At 36.8% G+C, this 14,210-nt stretch overlaps 2 protein-coding genes across 2 annotated transcripts; both read right to left on the bottom strand.

Annotated features, from left to right (window-relative positions):
* Positions 1-867: 867 nt before the first annotated feature.
* On the bottom strand, positions 868-3,030 carry LOC122306380. The gene is made up of 2 exons (XM_043118808.1): positions 2,218-3,030; positions 868-1,638 (listed from the first exon to the last, which is right to left on the bottom strand). The coding sequence occupies exons 1-2, from the start codon at positions 3,028-3,030 to the stop codon at positions 868-870; spliced, it is 1,584 nt and encodes a 527-aa protein (XP_042974742.1).
* Positions 3,031-3,173: 143 nt separating this feature from the next.
* LOC122306378 lies at positions 3,174-4,019 on the bottom strand. The gene has a single exon (XM_043118807.1). It carries the CDS (start codon positions 4,017-4,019, stop codon positions 3,174-3,176), a length of 846 nt encoding a protein of 281 aa, XP_042974741.1.
* Between the last annotated feature and the right edge of the window lie 10,191 nt (positions 4,020-14,210).

The raw sequence follows: 14,210 nt of genomic DNA, 5'->3' as shown, positions 1-14,210 counted from the left end.
AGTATGTGCTACTGTGTTCTTTTTCCTAGATACAAATTGTATACTCCACTCGGGGTTGTTCCTAAAATAAACTCTAATGTCTTCAACAATAGGACTGAACAATGGCAGGTCTTCCTCAGCTTCCTGCACAGCCTTCACCACTACTTTTGCATCACCTTCGAAAATAGCTCTCCGAATATTTAAAGCTATGCAAAGTTCCACTGCCTTCCTTAGTGCTACACATTCTGCCACAGCTGCATCCATCACATTTTCTCTCCTATCACACACTGCAACCAAGGCCTCCCCATGTTCATCTCGAATCATGATCCCTATCCCCATTCTGTTCTGTTTAAACTCTGTAGATGCATCCCAATTCACCTTAACATAGTCTGGAGCAGGTTTTTCCCACTGCAAACTTCCTGTCAAACCAGATTGAACTGCTACCTGCTTAGAATTATTACCCTGTAAGTCTTTGAACTCTTGTAGGGCTGCCCTCATGGATATTATCTCTTTTCTTGGGCAGGCTTTTCTTCCCTCGAATAGCCAATCATTTCTCCTCAACCATACCTTTCTAAACAACACAGCCACTTCCTCCAATAGGTTCTTTGGGACTCTATTCATAAGCTTTCCCCACATGCTCATGAAATCCTTCTCGAATCTATCCCATTTCTTTACCCCACTTTCATCCTGTCCCCATATATCATTTGTTGCAGGGCACTCCCATAGCACATGCATTATGGACTCCACTTCTGCCCCACAGATAGGACACCCCATATCCTCTGTCACCCTCCTTTTATACAGGTTTTCTTTTGTTGGTAACAGGTTACTAGCAGCTTTCCAGAGAAACAGTTTTGTAGCATTTGGTACCTCAAGATCCCATATGCTCCTCTATCTCTCATCTGTCTTCTTCTCAATGGAGCCTTCACCTTTGTTTCTCTCTTTTATCTCAAGGTCCAGGAAATAAGCACTACGAACTGAAAAAACACCTCTTTTGGAAGGACCCCATATCAACTTATCCTTCATGTTGCCTCTGCTTAGAGGGATACTTAGAATGAGCTCGGCTTCATCTTCTATAAAGAGACTTCGAATTTTTACTTCATCCCATTCCCCTTCCTGAGTGTTAATAAGTTCATCTACTTTAGAGTCTTTCATCATCTGGTTTTCTGGGGATTGGATAGCATAAGATATTGGTTTTGGTAACCATTTTGACCCCCATATTTTAATGTCCTTCCCATCCCCCACTCTCCATCTCAAACCTTCTTTCAACAGATTCCTGGCATACCAGATACTCCTCCACACTAATGAGGGTTGAGCACCCAGTTTTGCCTCCAAGAAGCTTCTGTTTTTGAAGTATTTCTCTCTATACATCACTGCTGCCAAGGAGGATGGGTATTTGATCAACCTCCATCCTTGTTTAGCAAGGAGGGCTGTATTAAAGCTCTCTATGTCTCTGAACCCCATTCCCCCATACCTTTTCTGCACACTCAAACCTTCCCACTTCCTCCACACAATTCCCTTCCCTTCCTTCTGCTTCCCCCACCAGAATTTTGAGAGCATCACATTAATATCCTTGCATAATCTGTTGGGTAACTTGAACACTCCCATAGTGTAGGTAGGAATTGCTTGGAGAACAGCTTTGATTAACACTTCTTTTCCAGCCTGTGATAAAAAAGTATTCTTCCAATTAAGCATTTTCTTCCAAATCCTCTCTTTTATGCTTCTAAAAGTATTAAACTTTGACCTCCCCACCATAGCAGGGAGACCCAAGTACTTCTCATATGTTCCACACACATAGGATTGGCCAGCTTCTTGAATAGCCTACTTATCAGCATACTTGGTGTTGCTACTGAAGAAGACAGAAGTTTTTTCTTTATTGAGGAATTGCCCTGACGCTCTCTCATAAACCTGCAGAACTTCTTGAATCTTCCTCCACTCCTCAATCTTTGCTCTTCCAAATAAAATACAGTCATCCGCAAAGAGCAGATGATTTATGCTAGTTCCCCTTCGAGCAACTTAGACCCTTCTTGTGAAGGCTCTCTTCTCATAGTAGTCAAGTAGGCTACTTAACCCTTCAGCACACACAAGGAACAGATATGGTGATAGGGGGTCACCTTGTCTCAACCCCCTTTGAGGCCAGAATTTACAACTAGGCACCCCATTTATTAAAACTGAATAAGAAACAGTTTTAACACATTTCATCACTAACTCCACCCATTTTTCACAAAAGCCCAATTTTACTATCACTGCCTCCAAGAAGCCCCATTCCACTCGATCGTATGCCTTCGACATGTCTAATTTTAAAGCCATACTCCCCACTTTCCCCTTCTTCCTCTTTCTCATAGAGTGCAACAACTCGTATGCCACCATGATGTTGTCATTTATTAATCTACCAGGCAAGAAGGCACTTTGGGTAGGTGATATTATCTCAGCTAAGACATGCTTAAATCTGTTGGAGATGGCTTTAGAAACAATTTTGTACATGACGTTGCATAAACTTATAGGCCTATACTCGGTTACTTTCCTGGGTGAGTTTGTTTTTGGGATCAGAACTATGTTGGTGTAATTGAGGTTTGGATCTATAGAATTACCATTTAGGACTTCCAGCGCAGCTCTGCATACTTCACTTGACACAATGCCCCAGTGATTTTGATAGAAACAAGGCCCAAAACCATCAGGTCCTGGGGCCTTTAAAGGGGCCATTTGCTTCACTGCTTCTGTCACTTCCATCTCTGTAAACTTCTTCTTCAGCCTGTCATTCATCTCATTAGTGACTCTGCCACTCATGCCTAGCAAGCATTTGTCAATCTCCTCTACTCCAGGCTGAGAGGATTGAAATAAAGTCTCAAAATAGTTTCTGAAAACTGCCTCCACCTCCTTGTGTCCTTTCACCATTCTGCAATTCTCATCCTCCACTTCTTTTATGCAGTTTCTTTTCCTTCTTTGATTTGCACACGCATGGAAATACTTGGTATTTCTATCACCATGCTTGTACCAATTCCTTTTTGCTCGTTGCTTCCACCTGAGGTCTTCTTTTTCTAGCAGTACATTCATCTCTGAGGTTACCTTCCTGAGTTCCTCCACATTGCTGCTGCATTCTTCAGCTTGTAAGACTTTTAATTGTTTTTTTTTTCTTCCATTTCTTTCCTCTCCCTCTGTCTCATGTGCTTGCTCCAGCTTTGTAGGACTCTTCTGCTCTAATTCAGTAGGTTTATAATGCTCCTAGGCTCCCCCTCCTTCCCCCTCCAAATTTCACTCAGGAACCCCCCACAGTCCTCATCTAGAGCCCAGCTGGCCTCGTATTTAAACCCCATTCTCTTCAGAGGCTCATTCCCATAGATCGGTGTGTTTAGATGTACTAAGATAGGCTTGTGGTCAGAGGTTCTTGCCACCATAATCTCCACCCACACCTCAGAGAATATATCTCTCCATTGAGGATTTGCTATTGCTCTATCTAGCCTTTCCTTTGTGAAGGTATCATCAGTATGGGAATTGCTCCAAGTATACTTATCCCCCCTCCATCCCAAATCATTGAGGTTGCCCTCCCTCAGAACTTCTCTAAACAATTCCATTTGACTCTCGGGTCTAACCTTCCCACCCCATTTCTCATCATTTGTGAGAATCTCATTGAAATCTCCAACTATAAGCCACCCCTCATTCCCTCTCGGTTTCATAGCTTTTAACATCAACCAAGCCTCTTTGCTTCTAACTGTTTCAGGTGGACCATAGAAGCAAGTTAAAAACCATCTAGTCCCTCCATCACCCCCTACCCAAGCATTTATATGTCTTTGTGAAAAGTTTATGATTTCTACATCAACATTTGAGTCCCATAACAACATTAAACCTCCCCCTTTCCCAACAGCTTCCACAACAAAACAGCCTTCGCATGCCAACCTTCTTTTTATTCTTTCACTTTTCTGTTTTCTGATCTTCGTTTCCATGATGAAAACTAATTGGGGTTTATTGCTCTCTGCCATAGAGCAGAGATCTTGAACTGTCCGAGGGTTCCCCAACCCTCGGCAGTTCCAACTTAACAGTTTCATGGTGATTGGTGGGGCTGTCCCGCAGCCTCCACCATTTCCTTAGTAACTTCTCCTTTTATTGCACATTTTCCTTTCTTGTGGCTCCTAAGCCCCATCTCACTTTCCATCTCCCCCACCCCCCTCTTTTTTTGAGTTTTCTCTGCCATGCCAACCCCTACTGTTTTAATTTTTGCCCTTGCTCTCCTCTTCCATACTCCTTTCTTTTTACCTAGACCCCCCTCACCCACGGTTGCTTCTTCCTCAATTAAATTTACTACATTTTCAGCCCCTTTTTCATACTGGACAGATACCTCCTGCAACAAGCTAAAACTCTCTTCAATTGTTCCTTCTATAGCAACCAGCCCCATCTCCCTATTTTTGCTCGTATCACTCAGGTCCCTTCCCACCTCCCTCACCATAGAGCTTTCTTTCACTCGTCCCTCACTACTCTGCATATTCCCACTCTCCCCTTTACCATCCTCTGATTCCCCCCCTCCCTTACTACCCTCTTCCTCAGTTTCACCTCCACTTTCCTTCTCCTTCCTCCACCAACTCCCCTCCTCCTCTCTTCTATGCATAGTACTGAAACTTCTTAGTCTTTGTGCCTGCACAGCCCTTAACCATTGCCCATATTGGTTTTCTTGTCCTCCTGCTTCCCCTCCTCCTTTGCACCCTTCCTTCCCGTGTTCAATACATCCACAGGTGAAACAAATTCTAGGCATTTTCTCATAGCTGAATGGAATCCAAATTTTCTGCCCTTTTACTATCAAAGTTCTGCCCCTAGCCATCGGTTGGGTGATATCCATGTGTATTTGGACACGCAGATAGCACCCCCATCCACTCCCATCCTCTTGCACATCCACCTTCTCCACCTTTCCCACTGAGCTCCCTATTTGTTCTCCTCGCTTTTTTGTCATACACGATAGGGGCATATTGTGGAATCTCACCCAGAAACTTTCTGAGTTGAAATCCACTTGTTTCAAAGGTGTATCTCCAACATACTCCTTCAAAACCAGGAGTTGGTTATCAAATAACCAGGGTCTACCCGCCCACACCCTCATCTTATCATCAACATTGTCAAAAACTAAGGTAAAGATATTCGGGCTAACCTCTGTAAATTGTGCTCTCCTGCTAATCCTCCACACCTTTGCAAGAGTGGTTTCCAAAACTTCCTTGCTTATCAGTCTAGGCGAGCAAAACTTCCCCAGGAGAGTTCTTTGTTCCTTGAGTAGCAGCTCCCTCGGCATTTCATCATCAATCTCAATGGCAGCTTTCTCCTCATCTAACAATCGCATCTCCTTCCATTTTTCTACTAGGTCCTCCATCACTTTCCACACGAGGAATGCTTCTTCCACTGCCGATACAAACTTCCTCCCTCTCCGCCGTGAACAGCCTAGTTCGTACTGTCCCCTAACCATTGTACCCCTCCAGAGCCTACTCAGCAACGGCCTGGCCACCACCTCCTGATTCCCCTGCAGCCGTTATAACCGTCTCACGTGCCTCACTCACTCACTCCCTCCACTTCTTTTCCCGAGAGAAAACAAAGGAGACTCAGTTTTAACTGCTCATCATGTTCTGAGATACATCAAAAGCAACCCTGGTCAAGGGTTATTCTTCCCATCAACATTTATTTACAATTGAAGGCTTTTTGTGATGCAGATTGGTCTGCATGCAGAGACACTAGAAAATCCATTACTAGTTTTTGTGTGTTTCTTGGAAAGTTCCTCATTCCATGAAAATTCAAGAAGCAAAATACAGTGTCTAGTCTACAGCAGAGGCTGAATATTGTGCCATAGCAACCACAACATGCGAAATTACTTGGTTGCAACACTTGCTAAAAGATTTATTTGTACCACATTGCAAACCAGTTATGCTTTTTGTGATAATGAGGCTGCCATCCACATAGTAACCAACCCAATTTTTATGAACGTACAAAACACATTGACATTGATTGTCATATTATTAGAGAAAAACTATTGGCAAACACTATGAAAATATTACATGTTTCCTCAATTGACCAGCTGGCAAATATTTTGACTATGCCTCTTGGCTACATTCTTTTCTCTAATATTCTTTTCAAGATGGGTGTTATTAACATTTACACTCTATTATGAGGGGGAGTATTAATTATTAGTCAAAATGTGATACAAATAAGTAGAGTTACATGTGTACAAGTCAGTTGTGTTAGTTAGTTATCAATGCATGTGTATAAATAGAGGTTTGATTCATGTAAAGTATACACAAGAAATACGATACGAAAATACATTTTTCCTCTCCACAACTATGTTTTTCTCTTTACTTTCTTGCAATACATTTTCTTTCCTTTATTCTAAGAAATATGGATATTATGCCTGAAAAGGAAAGAAATTAGTTTATAGCCTACTGTGACTTTGTTAAACAGGAAGTATGGTGAATATTCTCAAGATTGTCAATAACAGAGGGAGATTTGTAAAGTTTTTCTACTAAAATAATATTAAGGCCTCGTTTTGTTATACAAATGAGATGAGATACGAAATCTCTGAATAGTAATAAATTTGTTTGAATTAAGATGTCCTATAGGATTTTGGGAATGGATAGAGAAAAAGTTGAACTTGTTAGAATATAAATTTTTAATATTAATTTTGTTTTAAAATTTGAAAAAGTAGAATTAATTTTTTTTTTTTTTGTTCGGTTTAGAAGTTTGAGAAAGTTGTAATGATTAGATAAAAATTTAAAAATTAAAAATTGAAAAGTATTAATGTTTAAATGGTGTTCGAGATGATATGGAATGAGTTTAGACCATTTTTAAAACTAAATGGGACCTTGAACAAAAGGGCAAAATAATGCATATCCACGTAAGGTAAGGTGTCTCATTATGGAGTGAACTTTCAAAGTCAATGCGTCCATTAAGGATCTGAATGCCGACTCTATATGACTAAAGGTCGATCTACCGATATTGTAAAGAATATATATCATGTGGAACATAAAGTCTACATATTAACTCAATTAGGCCAGATTTGGATACAAAAGATTTTTCAACTCATCTCAATTCATCTCATTTAATTATTATAATATTCTCAAATTCTTATATAAAATATAATAAATAATTTAATTTTTTTAAATTTTAAAATAATAATAATATTTAAAAATAATATTCAAATAATATTTTATTTAACTTTTAACTTTCATCTCAACTCACTATCTAAATCTCCTCTTAGCGGTTTGGTTTCTCTCTAGTTTTCCTATAGACATAAGTTATGTTTCTCGGAGAATAAAGATTTGATGGTGCACATAAAATATCGAGTTTATCCTTTCAGATAGAAACATGATAAGCTTAGACCCGAATGGCTAATATTTGGTAGTTCATTTCTAAATAATTGATTGGTCATAAAGTACTCACTTACATATCTTGTAATATAATACATGGAATGAAGTGTTCATTATATAAAGGTTATCATTGTCACAATTCTTTATGTTGTGCTCTTTACGTATGTGAGTGTAAGAAAAATTCTATATACTATACTATCATCTCACTTACATTTTATTAAGTAAGATTGGTGGGTATCAAGATGGACATAGTTTTAAAGATCCATTACAAGTTTCAGATAGGTCAATTACAAGATCAAGAGCCAAGAAAATCAATGAGACAATGTAATGATTGGTACAATCCACTTGGGATGAAACTAGCAAGAGTCCAACACTCAAGATGGACTTGAAGGAAGAAAAACCAATTTTAATCAATTTTTACAAGCTATGGAAGAGAGCAACAATGTAACATGACTTGAAGGCTTTCAACTTAGTTAATCCAGTTAAAGGACTTATTTTATTAGTTTAGAATAATTGGATTTATTATGAGAATTACTTAAGGGCATATTGGGAAATGTTAAACTAAGGTTTTAAGGAGTTACTATAGCACGACACTATTTATGGTACCATAGCACCGAACTGTTCACTTAAGGGTATTTTTTGAAAGGGGCCTTATTTTTGGCCTAGAGTTACTTTTGTTGGAGAGTGTTTAAACATCTTATAGCTGCCCACTTCAAGTTAGACATTATTGAATTTTTATTATGAGTTGAGTTGTATCCTCTTGTTCTTATTAAACTTTTAAACTTTTCAAAGCTAAATCATAATTTTTGTGGCGTTCCTCCTTATAATCTGGGTTCTTGAGATGAGATTTTCAACGAGTCTAGATTTTAATATAATTTAGGTTCTTGAAACGAGTTTCCAACGAGTCTAGATTCTCCATCCAATTGACTTGATTTTGACTTTCTTATGCGAGTTTTCAAATTGATTATGGGTTCAATAGATTCCAATTCCGCAGGTTTACATCAAAGATGTGGCACATTTACTACCATTGAATAATCATTTATTGCATGCTTCTTTATCAATAAATGGTGATAAATATGCCACATCATATATACTGGAATGCAAGTGAAATGATAGTGTGGTGTATGGCATTAACCGAGTGTGTAATGAGTAAAACTATAGCCATATATATATATATATATATATATATAATTTTTATCATCATTCAAGAAATTCAATGGATATGTTAGCCGAATGGGAAAAGGTAAGACTGATATTTGATGTTAAGAGGTTTAAAGGTATGCACAATCTTTTCACATTCCAGTTGTTCATCTATATTCAAATATACATTGAAGTTATAAATACTAGAAATATTATCGTAACAAAGTGATTTGATATTATACTTGTCAAATTTCTTGATTTGATTTTCATAAATATTATCTTTTTTCATTTTCATGTAATCTTACTGTAAATAGAAACTTATGTTTTGTATTCAATTACTATTGAGAGTAGTAAAAATGTAGGCATTGAAGTCTCGCTCTCTCAAATCCTCCTACTAATTTCCTTCATTTCAATTACTATTATATTTTATATTTCTATCAATAAATGTTTTGATTGTGGACCTTTTTCTTTATCTGTTTTCTTATCTGTGGACGGCCAATGTAAAATGTCCAATATAGTTTATGGATAAATTATATTTACATTCTTAAGTGTGTAAGTGCTATTCAGTCACTTTAAAAAAATGAATAAATATCGGATCCATTTAAAAAAAATTAGTTAATTTTTTAATTGTGGATCACACACTTTTTCAAAACCACTACATGACACTTGCACACTTCACGACTATATATAGCATTATTATAATTCTACCGCAAGTAATTAGGATTATTGGGAAAAAAAAGGCTCAAATTCTAATTTTTTCACCTTTTGTACAATTTATCTTGATTTTTTCTTTTTATTAAAAATTATATATGCAGTCACTTTTGATATTTCTTACGCACTGATTAATTGAATTATTTTTTTAATATAAAATAATTATTTTATCTAATCATATGAGTAAAATATATAAAAAAAATATACAACAATAATTATATGCAATAAAACTCTCTTCTTACGATCTAACGAGTATAAATGCAATTTCACACTATTATTGTTATCGATTCGAAAGGAAATAGAACTAAAAAAAAAAATATTAATTAATTCAGAATGGGAAAACAATATGGGATTAAAAAGGATTGGAAAAAAATGAACAGTTATTATAAAAGAAGAGTTTTATTATATACAAGCACGGTCGCGTATTAATCTGTTTATCAATACTGATTCATTCATACTTAAAATTTAAATTAATACTATTTTTAATAAAATCTACTTTTTAACCAATCACATCATATTAATACACAGATTAATGTATAATTATGTTTGCAACTATATTTTTTTATAAAAAAATAATAATACATATAATTGTAAAATTCGTTAACGCAATGTAGTGGTTTAAAATTAAATAAATTTTATTATTAAAAAAATAATTTTTTTTTTCCTTATAATTATTAACGTGACGTTTGCAGGTGATTCCGCCACGTTGTTCGCGTGGATGTATCATGAAAAAGGCATAATCCAATTATTTTTATAACTTGGGTCATGAGTTGGCCCATGCGTCACTTTCCAGGACGCAGACTGAACTCGTGGGATACCACCCATCACATGCTCTCTTGTGTGACGGTATACCTACACGAGAATGATAATGGGTTTCGAGTATTTATCTTAATTTATTTTTTAAAATTTTTTACTTAATTTTTAGGTAAGTAATTTTTATTAATATTATAAATTTTACTTTTTAAAAATAATATTTAAAAGTATTTTAAAAATACATAAAAAAAATTTTACACTTGTCAGCATTTAAATTTGGGTCTCAAGTCAAAGGTACTCAAATTATAAAAAAAAAAAGTAATGTATATAAATTTTTCCTATTTCTTTTTAAAAATATATAATTCGTTTGAAAAAGTGAATTTTTCTTTTGTTGGATTCTAATTTTTTTTTTTTCTCGTACTTTCTTTGAACAGGATGCACGAGAGTTTTGGGTACTATAAATTATTTTTTAACTTAAAAAATACATCTAAAATGTTGATTTTGAACCCACGTGTTTGGTAGATTCATTAATACAATATTAATTCATGCCACCTGTCTTCTAGCTCTTTCTGCGTGGAAAACGAGTTCTGGTGCTCTTTGTTTTTACTTCTTATAATGGATACTTCATTACATGGTAGATTCCACAATAACAAGTTTTTGCTTTTGAATCACAGTTCAAGAGATGTGGTCGGTGACGGGTGACGGGTAGAAATTATATATATAGAATTGAGCACGTGAACTACAAGACTATAAATTATAGAAAATTATACTGTAATTACTATTATTCCTTATTCTGCGATGGGGAAACAGTTCTCCGTTGTGTTGCGAAATATTCCTTTCCTTTCGTTTACTTTTAACAAACACCCCCCCCCCCCCCCCCCCCCCCAAAAAAAAAAAAATCATACACACACATCTGATCAAACGTCTAGTAATTTGGGTATGGTGACAAAGTAAAGTTCGGATGGTAACAAAATGCAATCAGGGTTCCATAGCATACCGTTTTATTTTATTTTATTTTTTTAATTTTTTGAGGTAAGCAATGCCAATTTCACTGATCTTCAATAATCACTCATTACAAACTGTCTTTTTCTAAACAGCTCAATATAAATTCAAGAGCCTCTTCTATCCAGGCTTTCTTAACATCTAAGTGTATGGTTGCTTTTATTAAGATATGTGCTACTGTATTTTTATTTTTATGTACAAATTACACCTTCCAATCAGACCAAACTTATAAGAATTTCTTCATGTCTTCGAAGATGCTTTCATAGTAAAAAAAGGTCTTCATTTATAGTCTTTTTCAGTTGTGCATTCAGGGTGCCCACATTGTCTGGAACGCCAACAAAATATCCCATTAACATTGGTCCATACCTATGTTCATTGAAGGACCAACAAAGTGACCATCAAAAGAAGGTTTTGAATGCAAGACCGCTGAGTTTTTTTTTTTTTTAAAACTAAAGTGACGTTCATATATTAAGCACAGAGCTGGCCCTCAGCCATAATAAGAGAAGAAACACAAGGAGAATCGTAATCCACCAAGAAGCACAGCTTCTCTAGCAAGTTTATGTGCTACACCATTAAGCTCCCTTTTTATATGTTGAATTCTCCAGCAAGAGCCAGTAAATTATGAAAATCTGAGAGGATACAACCAATTCTGTATCTTTGATAATGCACCGTGTACAACCTGAAGTGAATCACCCTAAAAAAGTAATGAATGCAGCCCAAGATCAAGACAGAAAATAGCAGCAGCCAGCAATCCCCTAGCTTCAATAATTAATGGTTCAACACAAAAAATTAATGGTTGCATCAAACTAGCAATAATAGCACCATCACAATCTCGAATGATCACCCCTATACCAATTTGGTTGCAATTAGCTTGGATAGCAACATCCTAATTAACCTTAATCCAAGTAGGAGGGGCACTTCCCAATGTAATGTTGTAAGATGTATTAATGGTCTAACCACAGTTGAGGTTAGCATGGCTTGCAGATAATCCTCAGAGGCATTATAACATTACCAAAGAGAGTTGAGGTGTAAAATTGCCCTAATGGATCGGGGAGTTTCTCCTATGCCAAAGTTATATATCGAGCAATGACAACAAACACTCCAAAACTTTATGCTCCAACGTCATATTCATTTGTTCAACAATGAGACCAAAGTCAGTTGTTGTGACTGCAGCTTTCTGAAGAGCCCTAGGATGAAGAAGCCAAACATCATGTCCTAAAGGACAAGTCCAAAGAATATGACCCGGGGTTTGCTGCTTTTGCAAACAGATTGGGCACACAGGATCTATGATGATGTTTTTTTTCTTATTTTTACTTATATATATATATAGATATATATATATATATATATATATATAAATTCATTTCTATTGGTAGAGCATCAATACAAGCAAGCCAAATAAAAACCATAACAGCATTGGTAACTTGCAATGACCAAATTCTCATCTAAAACACCTCACACAATCCTTACATAGAAGATTCCTCGACAGACAAAGTCAGTAGCTATTTATGCAAATGGTAAGCACTTTTATTGAAAAACATCCATTGGAAGTACTTATAGCTAGTATGGGAGAAGCATGACCAGTTTTGTCACTTCAGCAACAAATAAATACTAAGAGAGGAAATAGCAGAGTAGACAAACTAGCACCAATAGCTTCAGGGATGGAGGAATCTGCCCTACAATCGGAAGTGGAAAGCAAAGTGGTGGAAGTCAAGGACCAAGTTCATCGAGATGGGACCAAGAGAATCAAAGTGAGCTAAAGAGGTGGTGAAGTACATACTAGAGAGCTCCCAGTAGAAAAGGAAGAGGCAAGGAAAATCAAAAGAAGGGTTGCAAGGTTCACTTGGATTAAAGGAACTCTTTAAGTAGGATTTCTCGACCCCCTTATTGAGGTGCGTCTCCCCATAGGAAGTCCAATATGTCCTAGCGGAGGTACATGAAAGAGTGTGGGAAAACTTTGGCGAGAAAGGTCATGAGGGGGGTTACTATTGGCCCCATGTGTGACACCCCCAACCCCCGTTTGGAGTTGGAAGGTGGCTGAAGAGTTGGGACATGTAACTCAAGCCTACATACTTGTCGCTTATGACAGATAAGATGCAATGCACCTAATGATCTAGCAGCATGCCATAAGTCGCAGCGAAAATCTTTTATAAACTACATAAGATTGGTGGTAATTGTAATAACATGGTACCGTAGTTAAATATCCCAAAAGTTTTAAATTCTAATCAAGTACTCCAAAAGAAACATTGTTTTCAAAGTCTCCCAAAAACAAGGGACCATTAAAGTAATAACAAAACCCAAATTGATTCTTTTTCAACTACTACTTCCACGGTCCCTTCCGAAAATGCCAATCTTACAAGGCCATCCCTATTCAGCCTTGTCTTTATTCAAAATTCTTTATAACTCTTCGAAGAGCTATAGCACTTCAGTGATAAATTGGTTGGTAGCTTCCAGCCTGTCCACTAGGGATGCCTCCAACGAGCTTTCATGACTCCTCAGGACCTCCTTGACTATCCAGGAAGTTGGCCTCTTACGTTTCCTCATGATCGGTCTCTTGTTGTTCTATAATAACTTCTACCATTTCGGGTGGAGAATGGTAGTGGAAACTACCACAATGAGATTTCAAGAAATCTCAGTAAGTAAATATGCAACATACAGCAGATAACATAAGTATATAAGAGCAAACCATAAATGAATGCATGAACATGTATTTTGACATAAAACTTGACTTATGCAACTTTGATTTTCATAAACAACTTGGAGCGGAAATCTTTTGACTTTTCAAATAAATGCATTTTTCATCTTTTCATCTTGATTCATAAACTAACATATCATTTGAGCTTATGGACTTGTTTATTTCACATATCATATAGTTGATACCTCACGACTCCCCTATGCACCGTGTGTTCCCTGCTAGTTATCGCATCAACCAATATACCACTCGACCTTGGTGACTACCTCATAATCTTTATCTTATATGGCAGTTCACATATTTTGCCTTCATAGCATATACAATATGATACATTAGTTTGTAACACCTTCACCATATTTACAATATGGTACGGTAGATTGTAATGCCTTCAGCGCACCTTCCATGTGTTGCACCCCACTTTGGTATTCTTTCCACAAGGATCCATTAAAGATTTGTCGATTGTACTTCAGAGATCCAGAGGCTACCACTCTATTTTTAGGCACCCAGATTGGGTAGAGGAGTTCCAATAGATCATTCCCCCGCCCTAGCATTTGGGGTCGGGATAAAACATGTATAGAGTCTTTTCTTTGAAAAAACTTTGTAAACCA

The sequence above is a fragment of the Carya illinoinensis genome, chromosome 4 (assembly GCF_018687715.1).
Source record: "Carya illinoinensis cultivar Pawnee chromosome 4, C.illinoinensisPawnee_v1, whole genome shotgun sequence".
NCBI lineage: Eukaryota > Viridiplantae > Streptophyta > Magnoliopsida > Fagales > Juglandaceae > Carya > Carya illinoinensis.
The sequence above is the reverse complement of the archived record's forward strand: the minus strand, read 5'-3'. Positions and strand labels throughout refer to the sequence as shown.